The 26,800-nt window shown below is 45.7% G+C and overlaps 1 protein-coding gene across 1 annotated transcript in view; it reads right to left on the bottom strand.

Moving 5' to 3' along the window:
• rcor3 (REST corepressor 3) overlaps positions 1 to 26,800 on the bottom strand; it is a 115,810-nt gene that overhangs the window by 12,932 nt on the left and 76,078 nt on the right. Inside the window, exon 10 of the mRNA XM_085980904.1 lies at positions 1,409 to 1,466. Within this exon, the coding sequence (XP_085837030.1) occupies positions 1,409 to 1,466 (58 nt within the window). The remainder of the gene's footprint in view (positions 1 to 1,408; positions 1,467 to 26,800) is intronic.

Genomic DNA, 26,800 nt, shown 5'->3' with positions numbered 1-26,800 from the left:
GGGGTTTGGGGGTGGGGGGGAGATTAATGATCCAAGAACATTGTGTAAACACAAAATGTTCAGAATTTTCTTAAGAGTAGGTCAAGAAAAAAGTCCTTTGCATTCCTGTCAAAAAACAATTATGGATGTCCCAAGTATCTGATGAATCTGTATACAGGAAACTTTGTGCTATCCGGCACCAACGGGACTGAGCTGTTGCCGTCCCATCAAAACTGCCGGACAAACCAGCGCTAATGTTGAAACATACTGGCAACAAACCCTGTGCTTCTAAACAGTCGGCCGTACCTTGCAAGCATCTCTGTAGCTTAGCAACAGCTTCAGCGAGACCTTGCAAAGCCTGACTGGTGAAAAAAAAGCAACGAAAAGAAAAAAAACCTAACAAAACGGCTCCTGATTTTTGCTGGTGCCTCGAGCATTCCGGACAGTTAACCTCCGGATAAACCAAAGTTTCCTGTACATCCTGCTCACAAGATCAAATCAAGTCATTGTTAGTGCACAAATGCAGTACAACGAAATGTAGGCTTGTGGCTCCCGAGAGTGTACATTTAGATTAAGACATTTAAACATTCAACATACATTTGGCTTGTAATACATTAACATAAACATAACCATAATAAAGTGCATTGACAGATGTGCAGGCTTTAGAGTTTATTTGTGGAGTTCAGTAGGATGACAGCCCTGGGAAAGAAGCTGTTCCTAAATCTGGTCGTACGGGTGCGAATGCATCTGTCGCGTCTCCCAGATGGCAGGAGGGCGAACAGACTGTGGCTGGGGTGGGTAGGGTCTTTGATGATGGACCGTGACCTCCGTAAACAGCGTTTCTGGTATATGTGCTCTATGGTCGGTAGCCGGGTGCCGGTAATGCGTTGGGCAGTTTTGACTATGGCTTTCCGGTCATAGTAGCTACAGCTGCCATACCATACTGTGATACAGTTTGTCAGGATGCTCTCTATTGTGCAGCGGTAAAAGTTAGAGAGGATCAGGGGTAAATCAACATGTTTCATGAACTGCTGCTTGTTATGATTTAAAATCCCACAGAAGCTCATCTGAAATAGCATTCACTAGTGTAACTAATAGTTGTCATAATCTTTAAGCAGTAAGCTTTATATTTGCATAGGTCAATCCTTTTATTTTAATTTTATATATCAATCTTGGCCATTAACAGTATTACTAATAACAGTACAAAACATTCTGAATTCTTCTAGAAAAAAAATGGATCCCTTTTCCCTTAAGATTGTTGGTGGCTAAGTGGAAGGGTATAGATGAGTCTGAGTGTTCTGAAAAGTCCAACACTCCCGAGGGGCCTTAGGAATTTTTTGATTGATTCAATAATATCTATAAAGTAACAAAAGAGTAAGAGCATTGATGAAATCCCAGCTTCAGATTCAGGCCTTTGGATGAAGCCCACCTTGTACTGCAAGCAGCTGTTCCTCCGTTGTCCAACGTGCATTGATTTTCTGAGTAGACTTTAAATAAAAAGGGGGAAATAAAAGTCAGTTGTACATCATAAATCTCCACCATCTACAAAAAACCATTTGTCTGGAATGAACTTTTTTTAATTTAAAAGGCAGGTGGCCATATGAGAACTTCAGAAAACCTGCATTGCATTTTCTCTTAAATTATTGTACAAGGTTTAAAAAATATCTAATAGACAGGGAAATTGAACAAAATGGGGGAGGAATTGATACTGCTGCACCTTTTTTTCAGGTGCAGAAAAGGGGGCAGAAACACCAATTGCATAGTGTTGTCTCCATGCCCCCAAAGGTGTCTAAAATGGGTCCAACCCCATATTGGGCAATAGTCAAATCTTTACCCCAATGTTCTGCTTGAAGAAAAGTATCTATTTTTAAAGACAAGACAGGATTCCCTCTGCAATGGTCTGTTTTTACTAATTTAGCTAGAGTGAAAATTTTAGCACCATCACCCGCAACACAACTCTCAAATCATTTTTTTTTCCCCCAAGAAAAAAGCAAGCTCTTCTGATAGCTCAGTGGGTTAATGCCCAGTGTACTGTAGTACTCTACAGAAAAGTCACAAGTTCAATCTTCATTCTTTGCCAAGATAGCTGATTTCAGTAGGATGATAATAGTGTTGCTAAAATTTCCCCAGTTAGGGAAATGGGGCCTGGGGAGAGGAGGAAATGCAAGAAAAAAAAACCAGGCAGAGCTGCAGCTCCTGATTACTACCCAGTCACTCCTGCTGGTAAGCTTGCATGTGTGGCTGTCAGGTGGAAAAAATTGGGCTGAACTGCGATGGCACCCACACTCGAATGCCCCGCTGACACTCAAGTCCTGATTTTAACTCGGGACAGCATCAGATAGGAAGGGTCCAAGGTGGACAGCAAACCATCTGAACCTCGACAGTGTGTTACCCATCTGAAATCGGCAGAAATGGCAGATGGGTAGGAGCAGAACATCAGGTGCCAGACAGCTGCCGCCTGTCACCAAAGGAACAGTTCCCGGCACTCAGGTATGTGTATGTCGCAGGGAGTGAGTTTTGGCAGGGTCTCGTGATCGAGGGGTGGGGGAACCTGAGATAATGGACGCCTAAACATTCCTTGTGGGGCAATCCTGCTCCTCCTGGCCCACATGCAAACCAAAAGTTTTAAAAAACTTACCTGTTTGGGCCTCTTCTGGCCCATGCTCTTTCCCCCTGCCATGTTCACCTGGGGGAAAGCCACAACTGCTTCCCCGCTCAGGCCACTAATGGAAATAGCTGTCGGGTCCGATGACATAATCGCAGCCCGATCTGCATTCTTTAAAGCAGGGCCCCGCTGGTTTCCACCAGGTGTCCCCCTGCCTGCTCAGAAGAGCAGGTTAAAAATGGAAGGGTGTGGGATATTGTCAAACAAGTTTCCCAAGCAATTTTAACTGCCCAGTTTCCACCAGGCTGGCAGGGTTAAACTTGGTCTTCAGTGTCTTGGCTTACATAGAAGGATGGGCAGTTGGGTACAATATGAGTGGCTTAAAGGCATTGTACTCCAAGCATGAGTCATTACTTCAGAGGAGGAAAAAGGCAGACACACCAATAGACACTGTACAAGGTGGGTTCCTGGCATCATTCAAAACAACCCATTCAGGACATGCATTCATTCAGTAAAAAAACAGATAACTCTGCATCAAAATCTTTATCATCCTGCATACAACAATAACCCTGCAGCTGACAGTATTTACTCACCATGTGCTTTCACAACAAACATTTCATATAATTTTATGTATGTATATACTGATATTAAAAAATTCAGGGGTCATAAATGTAAGATTCAGTTATATATCCAATAATGAATTCAAGCGATACTTTGTTACCCAGAGTGGTTGGAACGTGGGACTTGCTACCACGTAGGATAGTTGAGACGAATAGCATAGATGCATTTAAGGGGAAGCTAAGTAAGTACACGAGGAAGAAAGAAATAGAAGGACCTGCTGTTAGGTGTAGATGAAGTAGAGTGGGAGGAGGCTCGTGTGGAGCATAAACACCAGCATAGACCAGTTGAGCCAAATGGCCTGTTTCTATGCTGCAAATTCTATGCAATTTCAATATGAAAAGTTTTTATTTTTGCATGTTATAGTTACATCCCAGATTCTGCTTGATCTCTTGTACCAGCTACATTTTTGTTATTTGAAACTTGTCCGCCTCTGTAGATGGGTGTCAATTGTACCATTTTTAATACATTTAGTTGAAAGTAAGTAAGACTTACACTTCAGGAGACTTGACAAATGTATTATAGGATAACCAGAAACTGATATCAAGCTTGCAGGAATGCCAATGGGATGCTTTGCACTGTAGGTTGTTGTAGGCAATGACCTCAATTCCTCTAGTAAGTTTAATTCTACTGTATATAATTTTATATACAGGAAACTTTCGTTTAACCGGAGGTTAAATGTCCAGAAAGCTCTATCCACCGGCAAAATTCAGGAGTCGGTTCAGGTAAGTTTTTTTTACTTCTCGTTGCTTTTTTACTCCAGTCGTGGCTCTGCAAGGTTTAGCTGAAGCTGTTGCTTAGCTACAGAGACGCTTGCAAGCTACGCCGACTGTTTTGAAGCTGTTGCTAAGCAACAGGGTTTGTTGCTCCACACGGAGCTCAGAAGCTCCGTATGTTTTAACATTAGCACTGGTTTCTCCGGCAGTTTTGATGGAATGGCAACAGCTCGGTCCCATCAGTGCCGGATACCAGAAAGTTTCCTGTATGTACATACCGATATAAAAAGATTCAGGTAAATTTTTTCTGGTCATAACATATAAAAATTGGACCATTTAATAATAATGAAAGTACAATCCATTCCATCACAAACAGAGGGTGCATTTGCAAACTGCAAATATGCAGTGAGTATGATTTGCCGTTGTTTGGATACCGTGATTTTTGCCACCCCCAGGATTTTGTTTTATGTAAAATTGCAGTACTTAGGTAGAAAATTGCATTAGACATAGCAAGTGTAGTAAATTACAAGATTTGTTGAGGGTCATAGCATAGTGCCAAAACACTTTCCCCCACCCATATGTAATGATGAATGCTGAAATCTGAAATAAAAACAGGATAAGTGTTGGAAATCTGTAATAGAAAATGCTGGAAATACAAAAGCAGCTAAGCCAGCATCTGAAAAAGGGTTAACATTTCAGATAAAACTCTTCATCACAACTAAAAGGGTTGCAGCAAAAATATTAACTTAGATGCTTATTGGCCTGCTGTCTCTTTCCAGTTTAACATGCAGAACTAGTAAGCAAATACTTGTGTAGTTTGATCAAAATCAATACCTAAAACATTACTTCAGATATATATTCAGTAACTGTATCCAAGGGGCTTATTACAGGCTCTAACACAATTTGGAGGGACTGATGTCCTTAAAGGCAAATATTAATTGGGGGAGCATGGGAATACTTTCAAATACTTGCCCAGAAAGGTGGGTTCCTGGCATCATTCAAAACAACCCATTCAGGACATGCCTATAAATGGGATGACAGCAAACTGGCAGCGTTCACCTCAATTCCGCCTTTGAAACTGACTGCAACTTCAGGATTTGGCGCAGGAAATCCTGAAGTTGCGGTCTGTCATTGACTGCTCCAGAACAGGCTGCACTGTGCCGCCCTCCCGCCACTCCCCACCGAGCCGGCAATCTATGTAATCACCCAAATCAGGGAAACTGATGAAAACTTCGGCTCTTCCACAGTAAGTACGCTGTTAAATTCCCCACCAAAGGTTAGACCCAAGGGGATTAGGTGTAACTGGGGTTTTAACAGCATTATTACTGCTAAACAAATGTTAAGAACCTGGAAAACAAATTTTAATTTTGTGCAGTGTGAAATTTGCCCATTTTGATAAAAATTTTAATTTTTAAGACTTTTAAAAAAAGTTTGTCCTTCTTTATTTCAGGTTTGCCGTTTCCCCATATGGGAGCCCCAATCTTTGTTTTGCTCTCTCTAACGTTTTTAAAAAGTTAGAATTTTAAGAGCTTACTCACTTCCTTGTTCGCGGTCTGTGAGAATTCTGCCTTTTGACTGGCTGCTTAGACAGCTTGTTGACGCCACAGCAGTTCGCACTAGGGGATCCCCACTAACCTCCGTTGATTTGAACTGAATGTTGGAAAACCCGAAGTTCTCGACACAGGGATCGCAAGATCCTTGTGCGAAGCGTACCTCGGGGCCAGCGGCGAACGCTTTTGCTTCGCTGCCGACCGCAAATTCCGGGCCAATAATTCATTAAAAGAGATACTCCTATCAGTCAAAAGCTCCTACTGGATACTGCATTTTTTTGCCTCCTGAACAGAAAAGATGACAGATCCCGCACAACAATCCTAGTAAATAAAAACATCATCCAAGACTAAAGAAAGCTGATATCCTCCTCTTTTATTCCCCTCCCTTCAGCTCAACAGAAAGCACCTAAGAGACAGAATCCAAAATGCCAGGTTGCTTTTTAAATGTCTTAAATTAAAATAAACCTTCTCAAGAAGCGAACACCCAAAACAAATATTAATATGCATCATGTACATGCTTTTGGAGCGAGAGCACGTTGAAAGTACTTCCTATCCCCTTTCAAATAATGTTCCCCTTTACCCATCTCAGTTTACTGACCCCAATTGCATTACCCCTTTACACTATCACTCATTCTATACATCAAATAATTAATGTGTGATACTCAACAAAACATGCTGTGGAAACCCGCTTGTAATGTTTTAGAAAGTCACACAATCTGGTATTTTGTATTTAATTACGTCATAACCTGCTCATTTTAAAATAAAGTCTGATGAACTGTATTTATTCCTGGCACCAAATTTCTTTTAGGAACAACATGATGCATTTTTGGCTGGCACACTTCTCATACAAAACACTTAACACACTCGTAATAAATTCCCTGTATACAGCTCCATGGCTGCATTACAAAAGCAGAAAAATAATTTAGCGCAAACACATTAAATGTTTATCCTAGAACAGTGGCAATCGGAAAATGTACCACAAGCTGCTCCGCTTCCATTATCTTCTGTTAGCTGCTGTGCACCACCAGGAATCCAGTGACTTGCATCCTTGTGTCTAGTGGTGTTCCCCATCAGCCATTAAGGACATTTACAAAACATACCCTCAGATTATATTAGTAATCAGTTCACAAATAGGTGAATAAAGATATCCTATTTCAATATCACATATGGCCAATGCATTATCCTAATGGTGCATACATCTGTCAGCTACCTAATAAACTTTGCTTAGTCACACTGAATAAGATGTTACAATTAAAAGTATGTGGCTAAAGTGCCATTTACTTTACGAGACCCTTTACTTTGGTTCAATTAACAATACAGAAATGGAGGCCTAATGACAGCAATTTTGGTGAAAAGCAGGTTCGCTAGCCCCCTTTCCTTCCCAAGGTTATCAATAGCCTTCTGGTACTTCACCCATGCCCCCATTCTTCATGTGAACCACAGCAGATTATTTTATTGTGGGAGGGAGAACAGTTGAGCCCGATCCTGTTTTCACCCAAAGTCCACACACATGCACAGTCTTCCAGCCAAGGTCACCATTTTGCAATCAGGACCAGGAATTCTGCCTGATCTCTTCTTCCTGTCAAGCCCAGGAACACTAAGACCAATTGTTGAACCCCTACCAAGGTCAGTTATCTCAGCACAGTCTGAGGATTTGAACGTAGAAGCTTCCTGAGTACCACAAGTGGGAGTATGCTTACCACTAAGCCACTGGGGAAGAGGCAAGACATTTGATCAAAAGCTGACTTGCTGTGAAGAGGAAAAGTGGTTTTAGTCTCTTAATATCCTCATAAGAGTTGTATTGAATGATACAATCAGGCCACAATAAATTCTAGGACCTTCCACACTGGTTAAGACATAGCAATCAAGATAAAACAATACATTAACACACTTTCTCTGGTGTACCAATTATACCTTCACAGCCAATTTAAAATTCTCTAAGTATATAACAGAGTTACTCCCTAGAATAGTTGTTTTTAAAAAATAGCAACCATAAAATTGGAGTGCACGTTATACACCAGTGAGATGCATTTGATTTGGACGTCATAAAATAATAGATAACAGTTCAGATATAATGGAGCTGCTTTCTGTGTTGGTTCCTTCCTGCATGTGCAGTTCATAGAATCATAGAAATTTACAGATCAGAAGGAGGCCATTCAGCCCATCTTGTCCGTGCCAACCGACAAAGAGCTATCCACCCTAATCCCACTTTCCAGCACTTGGTCCGTAGCCTTGTACAGTAGCTTACGGCACTTCAAGTGCATATCCAAGTACCTTTTGAATGTGATGAGGGTTTCTGCCTCTACCACCCTTTCAGGCAGTGAGTTCCAGACCCCCACCACCCTCTGGGTGAAAAGATTTCTCCTCAAATCCCCTCTAAACCTCCTACCAATTACTTTAAATCTGTGCCCCCTGGTTATTGACTCTTCTGCTAAGGGAAATAGGTCCTTCCTATCTACTCTATCTAGGCCCCTCATAATTTTATGCACCTAAATTAGGTCTCCCCTCAGCTTCCTCTGTTCCAAAGAAAACAACTCCAGCATATCCAATCTTTCCTCATATCTAAAATTCCCCAGCCCAGGCAACATCCTCGTAAATCTCCTCTGCACTCTCTCTAGTTCAATCATATCCTTCCTGTAATGTGGTGACCAGAACTGCACACAGTATTCTAGCTGCGGCCTAACTAGTGTTTTATACAGTTCAAGCTTAACCTCCCCGCTCTTATATTCTATGCCTCGGCTAATAAAGGCAAGTATCCCGTATGCCTTCTTAATCACCTTAGCTACCTGTCCTGCTACCTTCAGGGATCCGTGGACATGCACTCCAAGGTCCCTCTGATCCTCTGCACTTCTCAGTGTCCTCCCATTTGTTGTGTATTCTCTTGCCTTGTTAGCCCTCCCCAAATGCATTACCTCACACTTCTCCGGATTGACTTCCATTTGCCACTGTTCTGCCCACCAGACCAGTCCATTGATAGCTTCCTGCAGTCTACAGCTTTCTTCATCATTATCAACCACACGGCCAATTTTTGTATCATCTGCAAACTTCTTAATCATACTTCCTACGTTCAAGTCCAAATCATTGATATATACCACAAAAAGCAAAGGACCTAGTACTGAGCCCTGCGGAACCCCATTGGAAACAGCCTTCCAGTCACAAAAACACCCTTCGGCCATTCCCCTTTGTTTCCTGCCTCTGAGCCAATTTTGTATCCAACTTGCCACTTTGCCTTGAATCCCACGGACTTTTACTTTCGTGACCAGCCTGCCATGCGGGACCTTATGAAAAACCTTGCTAAAATCCATATAGACTACATCAAACGCACTATCCTCATCGACCCATAAGAACATAAGAAATAGGAGCAGGAGTAGGCCATTCGGCCCCTCGAGCCTGCTCCGCCATTCAATAAGATCATGGCTGATCTGATCTTGGCCTCAACTCCACTTTCCTGCCCGCTCCCCATAACCCTCGACTCCCCTGTTTTTCAAAAATCTGTCTATCTCCGCCTTGAATATATTCAATGACTCAGCCTCCACAGCTCTCTGGGGTAGAGAATTCCAAAGATTCACGACCCTCAGAGAAGAAATACCTCCTCATCTCCGTTTTAAATGGGTGACCCCTTATTCTGAAACCATGCCCCCTAGTTCTAGATTCCCCCACGAGGGAAAACATCCTCTCAGCATCTACCCTGTCAAGCCCCCTCAGAATCTTATATGTTTCAGTAAGATCACCTCTCATTCTTCTAAACTCCAATGAGTATAGGCCCAACCTGCTCAATCTTTCCTCCTAAGACAACCCCTTCAGCTCAGGAATCAACCTCGTGAACCTTCTCTGAAGTGTCTCCAATGCAAGTATATCCCTCCTTAAATAAGGTGAGCAAAACTGTACGCAGTACTCCAAGTGTGGTTGTAGCACGACTTCCCTACTTTTATACAAAAGATGCAACGGTAGACTTGAAGTGTATGCGGGATGGTTTCTTGGAACAATACGTTGTGGAACCAACCAGGGAGCAGACTATTTTAGATCTGGTAATGTGTAACGAGGCTGGATTAATTAATGATCTCGAAGTGAAGGATCCTTTTGGGAAGAGTGATCATAGCATGGAAGAATTTCAAATTCAGGTTGAGGGTGAGAAAGCTAGGTCTCAAACTAGTGTTCTGAACTTAAATAAAGGTAATTACAAAGACTTGGTTAAAGTGGACTGGGAAAATATATTACAGGGTAAGACTGTAGAAAAGCAGTGGCAAACATTTAAGGAGATATTTCATAACTCTCAGCAAAAATATATTCCAGTGAGAAAGACTCTAAGAGAAGGATGAACTATCCGTGGCTAACTAAGGAAGTAAAGGATGGTATCAAATTGAAAACAAAGGCATACAATGTTGCAAAGAATAGTGGAAGGCCAGAGGATTGGAAATTTAAAAAAAAACAGCAAACGATGACTAAAGAGAGAAGATAGCTTATGAGAGTAAGCTAGCAAGAAATATAAAAACAGACAGTAAGAGCTTCTACAGGTATATAAAAAGGAAGAGAGTAGCTAAAGTAAACGTTGGTTCCCTAGAGGATGAGTCTGGGGAATTAATAATGGGAAACAAGGAAACGGTGGAGAGTTTGAACAAATATTTTGTATCAGTCTTCATGGTAGAAGACACTAAAAACATCCCAATAATGGATAATCAAGGGGCAATTGGGGTTGCGGGGGGAGAGAAACTTAAAACAATCACCAGCACTAGAGAAAAACTACTAGGCAAACTAATGGGACTAAAGGTGGACAAGTCCCCTGGACCCGATGACCTGCATCCTAGGGTCTTAAGAGGTGGCTGCAGAGATAGTGCATGCATTGGTTGTGATCTACCAAAATTCCCTGGATCCTGGAAAACCGCAAATATAACGCCCCTATTTAAGAAAGGAGGGAGACAGAAAGCAAGTAACTATAGGCCAGTTAGCCTAACATCTGTCATTGGGAAAATGCTGGAGTCCATCATTAAGGAAGTGGTAGCAGGACATTTAGAAAATCATAATATAGTCAAGCAGAGTCAGCATGGTTTTATGAAAGGGAAATCATGTGTGACAAATTTTCTGGAGTTCTTTGAGGATGTAACGAGCAGGGTGGATAATGGGGAACCAGTAGATGTTGTGTATTTGGATTTCCAGAAGGCATTCGATAAGGTGCCACATAAAAGGTTACTGCACAAGATAAGAGCTCACGGGGTTGGGGGTAATATATTAGCTTGGATAGAGGATTGGCTAACTAACAGAGAGTCAGGATAAAAGGGTAATTTTCAGGTTGGCAACTGTAACTAGTGGGGTGCAGAAGGGATCAGTGCTGGGGCCTCAACTATTTACAATCTATATTAATGACTTGGATGAAGGGACAGAGTGTAATGTAGCCAAATTTGCTGATGATACAAAGATAGGTGGGAAAGCAAATTGTGTGTGTGGTAAACCACTGTTATACCTGCCTGTGTGGGTGTTTGTATTCCACTGTGCACATGTCTGTACATGCCTCGGCTGCCTCCTCCCACGAGTCCAGGTATAAAGGTGACTGCTCCACAGTCCCTCTGTATTCTGGACTGGTCGACCACTCGAGGCACACCTTCATTCTCTTGTTAATAAAAGCCTGTTAGTTACTCGCTTAACCTCAGTCTTTTGAGTAATTGATAGCGCATCAATTTTATTAACAAGATTTTTTTATAATGGAGAAGATCCTCACACCAGCATGCCTGGACTTAGACCATCGGGAGGCGGACGCATCCACCAAGTTTGCTCACTGGCTTAGGTGCTTTGAAAGATTCCTGATCGCCTCCGCTGCAATGGTCAAATCGGATGAGGACAAACTGGATGTCCTGACCTCCAAAGTGAACCACCGAGCGTACTCGGTCATCCAGGACGCGACCTCGTACATGGCTGCTCTCAAGCTCCTCAAGGACCAGTACACGCGCCCAATGAACGAGGTGTACGCCAGGCACCTCCTGGGGAGTCGTAAACAACAACCTGGGGAATCGACCGAGGAATACCTTCAGGCACTGTCTGTGCTTGGCCGGGCCTGTGGTTGTAAGGATGTAAAGGCCGCCGTGTACACAGAGGAACTTATCCGGGACGCTTTTGTAGCGGGCCACAGGTCCAATTGCACCCGACAGCGACTGTTGGAGCAGAGTGACCTCGACCTCAACAAGGCCTTTGAACTCGCACTATCATTGGACGCAGCCTACCGGGGCATGGATGCCTACTCCTCTGCACCGTGGACGCCGCGGGGAACGACAGCCTGGGACACGGTAGGACCGTCTCATAGCGCCGTGCCACCCCAGCAACGGCCCAACTACCGCAGCAGTGTCCCAAGGCCAGAAATGCTACTTCTGTGGCCAGGCCAAACACCCCAGAGCGCGCTGCCCGGCGAAAAATGCGATCTGCTCGGGCTGCGGGAAGAAGGGACACTACGCCAGCGTCTGCAGGGCCAAAGCCACCCCGAACCCCAGCAGCGCCGCGTGTGGGCCGCCATCTTGGGCCTCCCCAGCCATGTGCGAACCACCGGAACAGCAGCCATTTTGGACGCCTCCAGCCACATGGGGATCATGGACGCCGCCATCTTGGACGCCAGCCGGGACGCAGCAGGCCCCCAACACCGCCTCATCTGATACCCGCAGCGACACACCGACCCCTACGCTGGCCTCCGTTACGCTGGACCAAGCGAGACCGCACCAACTGGCCCGGTCCACAATGGACATTAAGGTAAATGGTCACGAAACAACCTGCCTTTTTGACTCTGGGAGCACGGAGAGCTTCATCCACCCCGACACGGTGCGGCGTTGCTCTCTCCCAGTCCTGCCTGCGCACCAGCGGATTTCTATGGCCTCCGAGTCCCAGTCGGCGGACATTGGCGGCTACTGCGTGGTGACACTCTTAGTAGACGGGACTGTGTACGATAATTTTAAACTTCTGGTCCTGCCCCACCTCTGCGCTGCCGTTCAACTGGGGTTAGATTTTCAGTGCCACCTTAAAAGTGTTACGATGGCGTACGATGGACCCCTCCCCCCCACTCACAGTCCGCAGCCAGCAGCTTCCAAACTGCCCGCCGCGCACCAGGTGCAACCTCTCCACACTCAGAGTCACCCCCGCCCCCCCCCCAACTGTTTGCTAACCTCACCCCTGACTGTAAGCCCATCGCCACAAAGAGCAGGCGATACAGTGCCGGGGACAGGGTTTTCATTAAAACCGAAGTGGAGCGGCTCCTGAAGGAGGGGATTATTGAGGGCAGCACGAGCCCCTGGCGAGCCCAGGTTGTGGTCGTTAAGACCGGCGAGAAGCAGCGCCTGGTCATCGACTACAGCCAGACAATAAATCGCTACACCCTGCTGGACGCTTACCCACTCCCCCGCATAGCTGATATGGTCAACCAGATCGCGCAGTACCGCGTCTTCTCGACCATTGACCTGAAATCAGCGTACCACCAGCTCCCTATCCGCCCTGAGGACCGCCAGTATACTGCCTTTGAGGCAAACGGCCGCCTCTATCACTTCCTTAGGGTTCCCTTTGGCGTCACCAACGGGGTCTCCGTCTTCCAAAGGGAGATGGACCGGATGGTCGATCAAAATGCGTTGCAGGCCACTTTCCCATATCTGGACAATGTGACCATCTGCGGCCATGACTTGCAGGACCATGACGCAAACCTCGAAAAATTCCTCTGCAACGCCCAACTCCTGAACCTGACGTATAACAAGGAGAAGTGCATATTCCGCACAACCCGCCTCGCCATCCTTGGCTGCGTTGTGGAACACGGAGTCATCGGTCCCGACCCCGACCGGATGCGTCCCCTTATGGAACTCCCACTGCCTCAAGGCCCTGAAGAGGTGCCTAGGGTTTTTCTCCTATTACGCCCAGTGGGTCCCCTACTATGCGGACAAGGCCCGTCCGCTGATCAAGTCCACCTCTTTTCCCTTGACGGCAGAGGCCCGCTTAGCCTTCCACCGTATCAAGGAAGACATTGCCAAAGCCACCATGCACGCAGTGGACGAATCCATCCCCTTCCAGGTGGAAAGCGACGCGTCCGACTTTGCCCTGGCCGCTACCCTTAATCAGGCGGGGAGACCCGTGGCCTTCTTTTCACGAACCCTCCAGGGCCCGGAGACCAGACACTCCGCTGTTGAGAAGGAGGCCCAGGCGATTGTGGAGGCTGTGCGTCATTGGAGGCACTACCTGGCCGGAAAACGATTTACCCTGCTCACTGACCAGCGTTCAGTTGCTTTTATGTTTAACAACAAGCAGAGGGGCAAAATCAAAAACGACAAGATCTTGAGGTGGAGAATCGAACTTTCCACCTACAATTACGAGATCTTGTACCGGCCCGGGAAGCTCAATGAACCCCCGGATGCTCTATCGCGTGGCACCTGCACCAGCGCGCAGATCGATAGACTGCGGGCCCTCCACAATGACCTCTGCCACCCGGGGGTCACCAGGTTCTTCTACTTCATCATGGCCCGCAACCTGCCTTACTCCATTGAGGAGGTCAGGACCATGACCAGGAACTGCCAAGTCTGCGCTGAGTGCAAACCGCACTTTTATAGACCAGACAGGGCTCACCTGATAAAAGCCACTCGCCCCTTAGCGTTGATTTTAAAGGGCCTCTCCCCTCCTCCGACCGCAATGTGTACTTCCTCAACATTATTGATGAGTACTCCCGTTTCCCGTTCGCCATCCCCTGCCCGGACATGACCAGTGCCACGGTCATTAAATGTCTGAACGACCTCTTCACCCTGTTCGGTTTCCCCAGCTATATCCATAGCGACCGGGGCTCATCGTTTATGAGCGACGAACTCCGTCAGTACCTGCTAGCTAGGGGTATTGCCACAAGCAGGACCACCAGTTACAACCCCCGGGGGAACGGACAGGTGGAAAGAGAGAATGCGACAGTTTGGAAGGCCGCCCTGCTAGCCTTAAAGTCTAGGGGCCTTCCGACCTCCCGCTGGCAGGATGTGCTCCCCGATGCGCTCCACTCTATTTGGTTACTGCTCTGCATGGCCACTAACGCCACCCCTCATGAGAAAATGTTTGTCTTCCCAAGGAAGTCCACATCGGGGACATCGCTACTGCCATGGCTGACGTCCCCAGGGCCGGTCCTACTGAGAAGACACGTGAGGACCCATAAAACGGACCCCCTGGTCGAGAGGGTCGACCTCCTCCACGCCAACCCCCAGTATGCTTACATTGCATACCCGGACGGGCGGGAGGACACAGTCTCCATACGAGACCTCGCACCCTCGGGGGCCCCAGTAACCCACTACCCACTACCACCCCCCCCCCCCACGATCCAATATCCAACCCCAGCAGACGGCACGCCTGGGCCCCGCGACCCGCTCGACACCCACGAGGACTACACACCAGTGCCCCAGCCTACGCGGGACTCGACGCCGGAAGCTTCACTACCCCTGCCGTCGCCACGTCGATCACAGCGGCAGACAAGACCTCCGGAGAGACTCCAATACACAAACTTTTAATACACTTCACCCCGCCGGACTCATTTTTAAACAAGGGGTGAATGTGGTAAACCACTGTTATACCTGCCTGTGTGGGTGTTTGTATTCCACTGTGCACATGTCTGTACATGCCTCGGCTGCCTCCTCCCACGAGTCCAGGTATAAAGGTGACTGCTCCACAGTCCCTCTGTATTCTGGACTGGTCGACCACTCGAGGCACACCTTCATTCTCTTGTTAATAAAAGCCTGTTAGTTACTCGCTTAACCTCAGTCTTTTGAGTAATTGATAGCGCATCAGTGTGGAGGACGCAAAGAATTTCCAAAGGGATATAGATAGGCTACGTGAGTGGGAAAAAATCTGGCAGATGGAGTATAATGTGGGAAAATGCGAGGTTATCCACTTTGGTAGTAAAAATAAAAAATAAAATTATTTAAATGGGGCGAGATTACAAAATGCTGAGGTACAGTGGGATCTGGGGGTCCTTGTACATGAATCATAAAAAGTTAGCATGCAGGTACTGCAAGTGATTAGGAAGGGAAATGGAATGTTGGTCTTTATTGCAAAGGGAATGGAGTATAAAAGTAGGGAAGTCCTGTTACAACTGTACAGGGCGTTGGTGAGACCACACCTGGAGAACTGCGTACAGTTTTGGTCTCCTTATTTAAGGAAGGATATACTTGCATTGGAGGCAGTTCAGAGAAAGTTCACGAGATTGATTCCGGAGATGAAGGGGTTGTCTTATGAAGAAAGGTTGAGCAGGTTGGGCCTATACTCATTGGAGTTTAGAAGAATGAGAGGGGATCTTATTGAAACATATAAGATTCTGAAGGGGCTTGACAGGGTAGATGCTGAGAGGATGTTTTCCCTCGTGTGGGAATCTAGAACTAGGTGGCATAATTTCAGAATAAGAGGGCACCCATTTAAAATGAAAATGAGGAGGAATTTCTTCTCAGAGGGTCGTGAATCTTTGGTATTCTCTTCCCCAGAGAGCTGTGGAGGCTGGGTCATTGAATACATTTAAGGTTGAGATAAACAGATTTTTGAATGGTAAGGGAGTCAAGGGTTACAGGGAGCGGGCAGGGAAATGGAGTTGAGGCCAAGATCAGATCAGCCACGATCTTACTGAATGGCAGAGCAGGCTCGAGGGGCCAAATGACCTGCTCCTACGTCTTACATGTTTATATACTCCATCCCCTTTGTAATAAAGGCCAACATTCCATTTGCCTTCCTAATTACTTGTTGTATGTGCATGCTAACTTTTTATGTTTCATGTAGGAGGACACCCAGATCCCTCTGTACCACAGCATTCTGTAGTCTCTTTCCATTTAAATAATATTTTGCTTTTTTATTCTTCCTACCAAAGTGGATAACCTCACATTTTCCCACATTATACTCCATCTGCCAAATTTTTGCCCACTCACTTAACCTATCTATATCCTTTTGCAGACTCTTTGTGTACTCCTCACAACTTGCTTTCCCACCTATCTTTGTATTGTCAGCAAATTTGACAACAGTACACTCGGTCCCTTCATCCAAGTCATTAATATAGATTGTAAATAGTTGAGGCCCAGCACTGATCCCTATGGCACCCCACTAGTTAGTTTGCCAACCTGAAAATTATCCATTTATCCTGACTCTCTGTTTTCTGTTAGTTAGCCAATCCTCTATCCACCCATGCTAATATATTATCCCCAACACCATGAGCTCTTATCTTGTGCAGTAACCTTTTATGTGGCACCTTATCGAATGCCTTCTGGAAATCCAAATACACTACATCTACTGGTTCCCCTTTATCCACCCTGCTCATTACATCCTCAAAAGAACTCTAGTAAATTTGTCAAACATGATTTCCCTTTAATAAAACCATGTTGACTCTGCTTGATTGTATTATGATTTTCTACTACGCCCTTAATAATGGATTCCAGCATTTTCCCAATGACAGATGTTAGGCTAACTGGCCTTTCGTTTCCTGCTTCCTGTCTCCCTCCTTTCTTGAATAGGGGCGTTACATTTGCAGTTTTCCAGTCCGCTGGGACCTTTCCAGAATCCAGGGAATTTTGGTAGATTACAACCAATGCATCCACTATCTCTGCAGCCACTTCTTTTAAGACTCTAGAATGCAGGCCATCAGGTCCAGGGGACGTGTCAGCTTTAGTTCCTTTAGTTTGCCAAGTACTTTTTCTCTAGTGATAGTGATTGTTTTAAGTTCCTCCCTCCCTTTTGCCCCTTGATTATCTACTATTATTGGGATGCTTTTAGTGTCTTCTAACATGAAGACAGATACAAAATATTTGTTCAAAGTCTCTACCATTTCCCGGTTTTCCATTATTAATTCCCCAGTTTCATCCTCTAAAGTACCAACATTTACTTTAGCTACTCTCTTCCTTTTTATATACCTGTAGAAGCTCTTACTGTCTTTTTTATATCTCTTGCTAGTTTACTCTCAATCTATCATCACCCTCTTTATTACTTTTTTAGTCATCCTTTGCTGGTTTCTAAAATTTCCTAATCCTCTGGCCTACCACTAATCTTCGCAACATTGTATGCCTTTTCTTTCAATTTGATATCATCCTTAACTTCCTTAGTTAGCCAAGGACAGTTCATCCTTCTCGTAGAGTCTTTCCTTCTCACTGGAATATAGCTTTGCTGAGAGTTATGAAATATCTCCTCGTTACCTCCTCAAAAAATTCAATCAAGTTAGTCAGACACGACCTTCCCTTAACAAATCCATGCTGATTGTCCCTGATTAATCAGTGTCCCTCTAAATGAAGATTTATCCTGTCCCTCAGAATTTTTTCCAATAATTTTCCCACCACCGAGGTTAGGCTGACTGGCCTGTAATTACTCGGTCTACCCCTTTCTCCATTTTTAAACAACGGTACCATGATAGCAGTCCTCCGGCACCATACCTGGTGAGAGGATTGGAAAATTATGGTCAGAGCCTCTGCTATATCCTCTCTTACTTCTCTCAACAGTCTGGGATACATTTCATCCGGGCCTGGGGATTTAGCCACTTTCAAAGATGCTAAACCTCTTAATACTTCCTCTTTCACTATGTTTATTTCATCTAATATTTCACGCCCCTCCTCCGATTGCAATGTCTGCATCGTCCCTCTCTTTTGTGAAAACAGACGCAAAGTATTCATTAAGAACCATACCCGTGTCTTCCGCCTCCACACACAGGTTGCCCTAATAGGCCTTACTCTGACTTTTGTTATCCTCTAGCTCTTAATGTATTTACAAAACATGTTTGGATTTCCCTTGATTTTACTTGCCAATATTTTTTCATGCCCTCTCTTTCCTTTCCTAATTCGAAAGTTGAAAAAGACAGGAAGGAATGGACCTGGTGGGAGTGCAGCGAGAGCATAGCAGTTAAAAGAGCAGTCCCGATTGGCAGGAGCCTGAGACCGGAAGGAGCGGACCTGGTGGGAGCACAGCGAGAGCGGAGCAGTCCCGAGCGGCAGGAGCCTGAGACCGGAAGGAGCAGACCTGGTGGGAGCGCAGTGTGAGCGGAGCAGTTAAAAGGAGCAGTCCCAATACTCAAGATGTGGTCTCACCAAGGCCCTGTACAACTGCAGCAAGACATCCTTGCTCCTGTACTCAAATCTTCTCGCTATGAAGGCCAACATACCATTTGCCTTCTTAACTGCCTGCTGCACCTGCATGCTTACCTTCAGCAACTGGTGCACAATGACACCCAGGTCTCGTTGCACTTCCCCTTTTCCCAATCTATTGCCATTCAGATAATAACCTGTCTTCCTGTTTTTGACACCAAAGTGGATAACCTCGCATTTATCCACATTATACTGCATTTGCCATGCATCTGCTCAATCACCCAACCTGTCCAAATCATACTGGAGTTTCTCGGCATCCTCCTCACAGCACACACGCCCACCTAGCTTTGTGTCATCTGCAAACTTGGAGATATTACATCTAGTTCCCTCGTCTAGATCATTTATATATATTGTGAATAGCTGGGGTCCTAGCACTGATCCCTGCGGTACCCCACTAGTCACTGCCTGCCACTCGGAAAAAGACCCTTTTATTCCAACTCTTTGCTTCCTGTCTGCCAACCAGTTCTCTATCCAAGTCAATACCTTGCCCCCAATCCCATGTGCCTTAACTTTACACGCTAATCTCTTATGCAGGACCTTATCGAAAGCCTTCTAAAAGTCCAAATACACCACATCCACTGGTTCTCCCTTATCTATTCTACCAGTTACATCCTCAAAAAATTCCAGTAGATTAGTAAAGCATGATTTACCTTTTGTAAACCCATGTTGCCTTTGTCCGATCCTGTCACTGGTTTCCAAGTGCTCTGCTATTACATCTTTTATAATGGACTGTTGCATTTTCCCCACTACCGATGTCAGACTTACCGGTCTATAATTTCCCGTTTTCTCTCTACCACCTTTTTTAAATAGTGGGGTTACATTAGCTATCCTCCAATCCATGGGAACTGTTCCAGAATGTATAGAATTTTGGAAGATGACCAGCAATGCATCTACTATTTCTAGGGCCACTTCCTTAAGTACCCTAGGATGTAGATTATCAGGCCCTGGGGATTTATCGGCTTTCAATCCCGTCAATTTCCCTAACACCATTTCCCTACAAATGCTGATTTCATTCAATTCCTCCCTCTCATTAGACCCTATGTTCCCCGACATCTCTGGGAGCTTATTTGTGTCCTCCACTGTGAAGACAGAACCAAAGAATGTATTTAATTGGTCTGCCATTTCTTTGTTCCCCAATATAAACTCCCCTAATTCTGAGTGCAAGGGATCTACGCTTGACTTCACCAATCTTTTTCTCTTCACATATCTATAAGCTTTTACAGTCAGTTTTTATGTTCCCTGCAAGCTTACTCTCATAATCTATATCCCCCCTCTTAATTAATCCCTTTGTCCTCCTTTGCTGAATCCTAAACTGCTCTCAATCCTCAGGTTTGCTGCTTTTCCTGGCCAGTTTATATGTCCTCTCCTTGGATCTTATGCTATCCCTAATTTCCCTTGTTAGCCACGGTTGAGTCACCTTTTTTGTTTATTTTTATGCCAAACAGGGATGAACAAATTCTGTAGTTCATCCATGCGATCTTTAAGTTGGAGAGTGAAGTAGTTGATTCAGAGACTAGGGTCCTGAATTTAAATAAAAGAAACTACGATGGTATGAGGCGCAAGTTGGGTAGGATTGATTGGGGAATGTTACTCAAACTGCTGATGGTGGATAGGCAATAGCAAACATTCAAAGATCGCATGGATGAACTACAGAATTTGTTCATCCCTGTGTGGCATGAAAATAAAACAAAAAAGGTGACTCAACCGTGGCTAACAAGGGAAATTAGGGATAGCATAAGATCCAAGGAGAAGACATATAAATTGGCCAGAAAAAGCAGTAAACCTGAGGACTGGGAGTCGTTTAGGATTCAGCAAAGGAGGACAAAGGGATTAATTAAGAGGGGGGAAATAGAGTATGAGAGTAAGCTTGCAGGGAACATAAAAACTGACTGTAAAAGCTTTTATAGATATGTGAAGAGAAAAAGATTGAAGTCAGAATCAGGGGAATTTATAATGGGGAACAAAGAAATGGCGGACCAATTAAATACATACTTTGGTTCTGTCTTCACAAAGGAGGACACAAATAACCTTCCAGAGATGTCGGGGAACATAGGGTCTAATGAGAGGGAGGATCTGAAAGAAATCAGTATTCGGAAGGAAATGGTGTTAGGGAAATTGACGGGATTGAAGGCAGATAAATCCCCAGGGCCTGATAATCTACATCCTAGGATACTTAAGGAAGAGGCCCTAGAAATAGTAGATGCATTGCTGGTCATCTTCCAAAATTTGATAGACCCTGGAACAGTTCCCATGGATTGGAGGGTAGCTAATGTTACCCTACTATTCAAAAAAGGTGGTAGAGAGAAAACAGGGAATTACAGACCGGTAAGCCTGACATCGGTGGTGGGGAAAATGCTAGAGTCCATTATAGAAGATGCAATAGCAGAGCACTTAGAAAACAGTGACGGGATCGGACAAAGTCAACATGGATTTACAAAAGGTAAATCGTGCTTGACTAATCTACTGGAATTTTTTGAGGATGTAACTGGTAGAATAGATAAGGGAGAACCAGTGGATGTGGTGTATTTGGACTTTCAGAAGGCTTTCGATAAGATCCCGCATAAGAGATTAGCGTGTAAAGTTAAGGCACATGGGATTGGGGGCAAGGTATTGACTTGGATAGAGAACTGGTTGGCAGACAGAAAGCAAAGAGTTGGAATAAACGGGTCTTTTTCCGAGTGGCAGGCAGTGACTAGTGGGGTACCGCAGGTAATACTGTTCCAGATTCCATCGAATGTTGGAAGATGATCAGCAATGCATCTACTATTTCTAGGGCCACTTCCTTAAGTACCCTAGGATATAGATTATCAGGCCCTGGGGATTTATCTGCCTTCAATCCCATCAATTTCCCCAACACCATTTCCCTACAAATACTGATTTCTTTCAGTTCCTCCCTTTCATCAGACCCTATGTTCCCCGACATCTCTGGGAGGTTATTTGTGAAGACAGAACCAAAATATGTATTTAATTGGTCTTAATTTGGACTTTCAGAAGGCTTTCGTTAAGGTCCCGCATAAGAGATTAACGTGTAATGTTAAGGCACATGGGATTGGGGGCAAAGTACTGACTTGGATAAAGAACTGGTTGGCAGACAGGAAGCAAAGAGTTGGAATAAACGGCTCTTTTTCCGAGTGGCAGGCAGTGACTAGTGGGGTACCGCAGGGATCGGTCCTAGGAACCCAGCTATTCACAATATATACAAATGATCTAGACGAGGGAACTAGATGTAATATCTCCAAGTTTGCAGGCGACACAAAGCTGGGTGGGCGTGTGTGCTGTGAGGAGAATGCCGAGAAACTCCAGTATGATTTGGGCAGGTTGGGTGATTGGGCAGAAGCATGGCAGATGCACTATAATGTGGATAAATGCGAGGTTATCCACTTTGGTGGCAAAAACAGGAAGGCAGATTATTATCTGAACGGGAACAGATTGGGAGAAGGGGAAGTGCAACGAGACCTGGGTGTCCTTGTGCACCAGTCGCTGAAGGTAAGCATGCAGGTGCAGCAGGCGGTTAAGAAGGCAAATGGTATGTTGGCCTTTATAGCGAGAAGGTTGGAGTACAAGAACAAGGATGTCTTGCTGCAGTTGTACAGGGCCTTGGTGAGACCACATCTTGAGTATTGTGTGCAGTTTTGGTCGCCTTATCGGAGGAAGGATGTTCTTGTCATGGAGGGAGTGCAGCGAAGATTCACCAGACTGATACCTGGGATGGCAGGAATGACGTATGAGGAGAGATTGGGTCGATTCGGCTTATACTCGCTGGAGTTTAGAAGAATGAGAGGGGATCTCATTGAAACTTATAAAATTCTAACAGGACTGGACAGACTGGATGCAGGAATTATGTTCCCGATGGCCGGGGAGTCCAGAACCAGGGGTCACAGTCTAAGGATAAGGAGTAGACCATTTAGGACAGAGATGAGGAGGAATTTCTTCACCCAGAGAGTGGTGAACCTGTGGTGTATGTAACCTGTTCCACCTTAAGAGAACTACCTTAAGAGATGTACTACTTTCTCTTGGCTGCTGTATACAGTAATACCGGTGGTGACCACACCGGTATATAAACGTTGTGTAGGGATTTGCTGGGCAGTTCAGCCCTGACCTCCGAAGAGTAAAGACCTGTTAAAGTTATTCTTGTGGTCTGTGTCCAGTGATTTATAATAAGCATAACTGGGACACACAGACTTAACAGTGGCGACGAGTCCGATCTTACCCTGCGGCAGTTTTACATCCAAGGCAGCTTCGTCCTCAGAACGGGCGTCGAGAAGAGGCATCCGCCCTCATCATCCTGCTGAGCACCATCGCACGGGAGGCATCGAGAACCCGGGTTAAAAAGAAAAATTCTGACCACGAAGCCCTCCATCAGCGACAGGCAGTGATCATCCCTTCTACCACGGTGGTGGGTAAGCTGATCAGCGACACGAGCAGAAAGTCGGCCGCGTTGACTGTGGAGTGGGGGAGGGAAAACGGAGGAAAAAGGGCGGAGAACTCAACCACGGCCGGTGAAAAGGGCCGGGCTGCAATCGAGGCCGAGAGGCGCAGCGACTGGGGCAGCTTAAGGCACGAGAGCCGCGGAGAACTCAAACGCAGCCGGTGTAAAGGACCAGGCTGCATGCGGGGCTGAGAGGTGCAACAGCAGGGGAAGCGTGAATGCCCACGGGAACCGCGGGGGAGTAAAAGCAGCGTCGGGGAATTGAGAACCGCTGGGGAGGCGAGAACGGCAGCAGCACGGCAATCACCATTGCAGCCAGCGGGGGAAGAAGGCGAACGCGGGAATCCGCCATTGTAGTCGGCGGGGGAAGAAGACGAGCGCGGGAAAGACCGCCAAGCGCGGGAAGCCGCCATTTTAGTAGGCGGGGGAAGAAGACAAGCGCGGGAAGCCGCCATTTTGAGAAAAAGAAAAATTTTAAAACTTGCAAGGATGCCTAAACATGGGAACATTAATACCTTTGATAGCGATATCGAAGATTGGACCACGTATGTAGAACGCATGGAAGTTTATTGTAAAGCAAATAAGGTACCAGATGATGAGAAAGCACTAACCTTATTAAGCTCAATGGGTGCGAAGACATACGGGCTATTGAAGCACCTTCTATCACCAGATAAACCGGCCGATCAGACTTTCGCGAATATTGTTACTGTCCTGAAAAATCATTTAAACCCCACGCCGCTGATGATAGCGGAACGATTTAAATTTTACAGAAGAACGCAGCTGAAAGACGAAAGCAACGCTGAATTTTTAATTGAACTGTGTAAGCTATCAAAGTACTGTCAGTTTGGAACAGGACTAGCAGATGCGCTGAGAGATAAATTTGTGTGTGGATTGTTAAAAGAAGGAACACAAAAGCGACTGCTTGAGGAGAATGATCTTACGCTTGATAAAGCTGTCACTATTGCAGCATCGCAGGAAGCCGCAGCGAGAGGCACGGCGGAAATGCAGCTACGGTCACCGGAACTCAGCACCAATCAAATGGTCTTGGGTACAGTAAAATGTTATCGTTGTGGAAAGACAACGCACGATCAGAACCAGTGCTGGTTCAAAAATCAGGAATGCAGAAAATGTGGCAGGCTTGGTCACATAGCTAAAGTATGCCAGTCAGGAAAGAAGACCAGCAACAAAAAGTCACGCAGGAAAAGTACAGAAAGGTACACAAGGTGACAGAGAACAGTTCGAACGAACAGAAGTCAAATTCAGACTCCAGCAGTAATGAACTGGGTAGTCTAAGAGTACACAATGTTGGTAATGAAGCAGACCTCCAAACAATCTGGGTCACACTTCAGATAGCAGGAGTCCAAGTGAAGATGGAATTGGACACTGGGTCGGCATTGACGGTCATGAATAAGCAAGATTACAAAAGGTTATTCCCACATATTCCCCTACCGGATACGGAGATTGTATTGAAAACATACACGGGGCAAAGAGTATACCCCATCGGGAAGATAGAGGTAAAGGTGGTCCACAAGGGCAAAGAAAGCCGAGGAATGGACTTATATGTGCTACCTGAGGGAGGTCCACCACTACTGGGACGGGAGTGGATTAGGAAAATAAATATGGACTGGCATTCCTTAAAAGCACTAACGGTAGATTCCGGTAAAAAAGATGTCAAACCTAAACGATTGTCCAGAATATTGGACGATGCTAAAGAGGTGTTCCAACAGGGACTGGGAACACTGAGAGGAATTACGGCAAACATCAAGGTTGAAGAACATGCAAACCCAAAATTTTTCAAAGCCAGACCGGTACCTTATGCGATACGACCTGCTGTGGAAGCTGAGCTGGAAGGGCTAGAACGTTCAGGAGTACTGTCTAAGGTAGACTGGAGTGAGTGGGCCACGCCCATTGTCCCCGTCATGAAGCGTTCATCGAGCAACAAGCCGGGGGAACCGGGGAAGGTTCGCATCTGTGGAGATTTCAAGATCACTGTTAATCCAGTGCTTCACACGGTGCAGTATCCGCTTCCGCGGATTGAGGATATCTTCGCTTCGTTGTCTGGCGGGAAACACTTCACCAAGATAGACCTGGCGCAGGCATACTTACAGATGGAAGTTGAGGAAGAGTCACGCCAGTATCTCACGATCAACACGCATAGAGGCTTGTACCGGTATAATAGACTGGTTTTTGGAGTGGCATCGGCTCCAGCAATTTGGCAGAGGGCCATGGAGCAGGTATTACAGGGAATTCCAGGCACACAATGTTACCTGGACGATATTCTGATTACAGGAGATGATGACGAGGAACACCTTGCAAATTTGGAACTGGTGCTCACCAGATTGAAAGAATATGGACTTCGAGTTAATCGCCAGAAGTGTGAGTTCTTTCAGAAGCGGATCTCGTACTGTGGTCATGTCATTGACCAGGAGGGGCTTCATAAGTCTCCTGAATAGATTGAAGCTGTTGTGAAGGCTCCCGCTCCGGATAATGTATCCCAGTTGAGGTCATTCCTAGGGTTGATTAACTATTACCATAAGTTTCTGCCAAATTTATCCACGGTGCTGCACCCGCTGAACGCTCTTTTGCAGAAGGGAGTACCATGAAACTGGAGCGAGGACTGTAAGAGGGCCTTTCGCAAAAGCAAGGCATTGATCACCTCAGAGGAAGTGTTGGCTCACTTCAACCCAACGCTGCCTATTCGTTTGGCTTGTGATGCTTCTCCATATGGTATTGGGGCAGTACTCTCACACAAGTTGCCAAATGGCCTGGAAAGGCCAGTTGCGTTCGCATCCAGATCATTGACCTCCGCTGAGCGCAATTATGCTCAGATAGATAGGGAGGCTCTCAGCCTTGTGTGGGGAGTAAAGAAGTTTAATCATTACCTGCAGGGCCAAAAGTTTACGCTTCTGACAGACCACCAGCCGTTGGTATCCATTTTTAACCCTAAGAAGGGTGTTTCGGTGATGACAGCACAGAGACTCCAGAGATGGTGTCCCGGGTCTACGAAGTGACAGTGAAGGGATGGCCAGCACATGGTGATCCACTGTTACCGGCATTCTCAGCAAGACGAGAACAGCTGTCCGTCTGTCAAGGAACATTGATGTATGGAACAAGGGTGATTATTCCTCCTAAGTTAAGAGAGAGAGTTCTAAAGGAACTGCATGAAGGTCATCTGGGGGGAGTCAAGATGAAAAGCCTTGCTAGGGCTTATGTGTGGTGGCCGGGTATCGACCAACAGATAGAGGATCTGACGAAAAGCTGCTCAGGGTGCCAAAAAGTGCAAAATGCACCTCCGATTGCACCGCTGCATCCATGGGAATGGCCTTCAACCCCATGGCAACGTGTACATATTGACTTTGCGGGTCCATTCATGGACTGCATGTTTTTAATTGCGGTGGACGCACATTCTAAATGGCCAGAAGTGATTAAGATGACTACCACTACCTCGGAAAAGACGATCGCGGTGCTAAGAACGATATTTGCAAGAAATGGATTGCCAGAACAAATATGTTCAGACAACGGACCGCAGTTCGTGTCAGAAGAATTCCAGAAATTCATGAAGAAAAATGGGGTGAAACATTATACCTCTGCCCCATATCATCCGGCTACAAACGGGTTGGCCGAGAGATTTGTACAAACGTTCAAAAAAGCAATAAAGGCCATGAGTGAAGATCAGATGCCACTACAACACAAGGTGGACAAATTCCTACTGGCATATCGAAACGCCACTCATGCAGTGACAAACCAAAGTCCTGCCATGATGTTCTATAACAGGAGGTTGCGGTCCAGGTTGGACTTGTTAAAACCAAATGTGCGGA

The sequence above is a fragment of the Somniosus microcephalus genome, chromosome 3, assembly GCF_052327205.1.
Source record: "Somniosus microcephalus isolate GS21.2 chromosome 3, FLI_Smic_1.0, whole genome shotgun sequence".
Taxonomy (NCBI): domain Eukaryota; kingdom Metazoa; phylum Chordata; class Chondrichthyes; order Squaliformes; family Somniosidae; genus Somniosus; species Somniosus microcephalus.
This window is presented reverse-complemented; position numbering and strand designations above follow the sequence as displayed.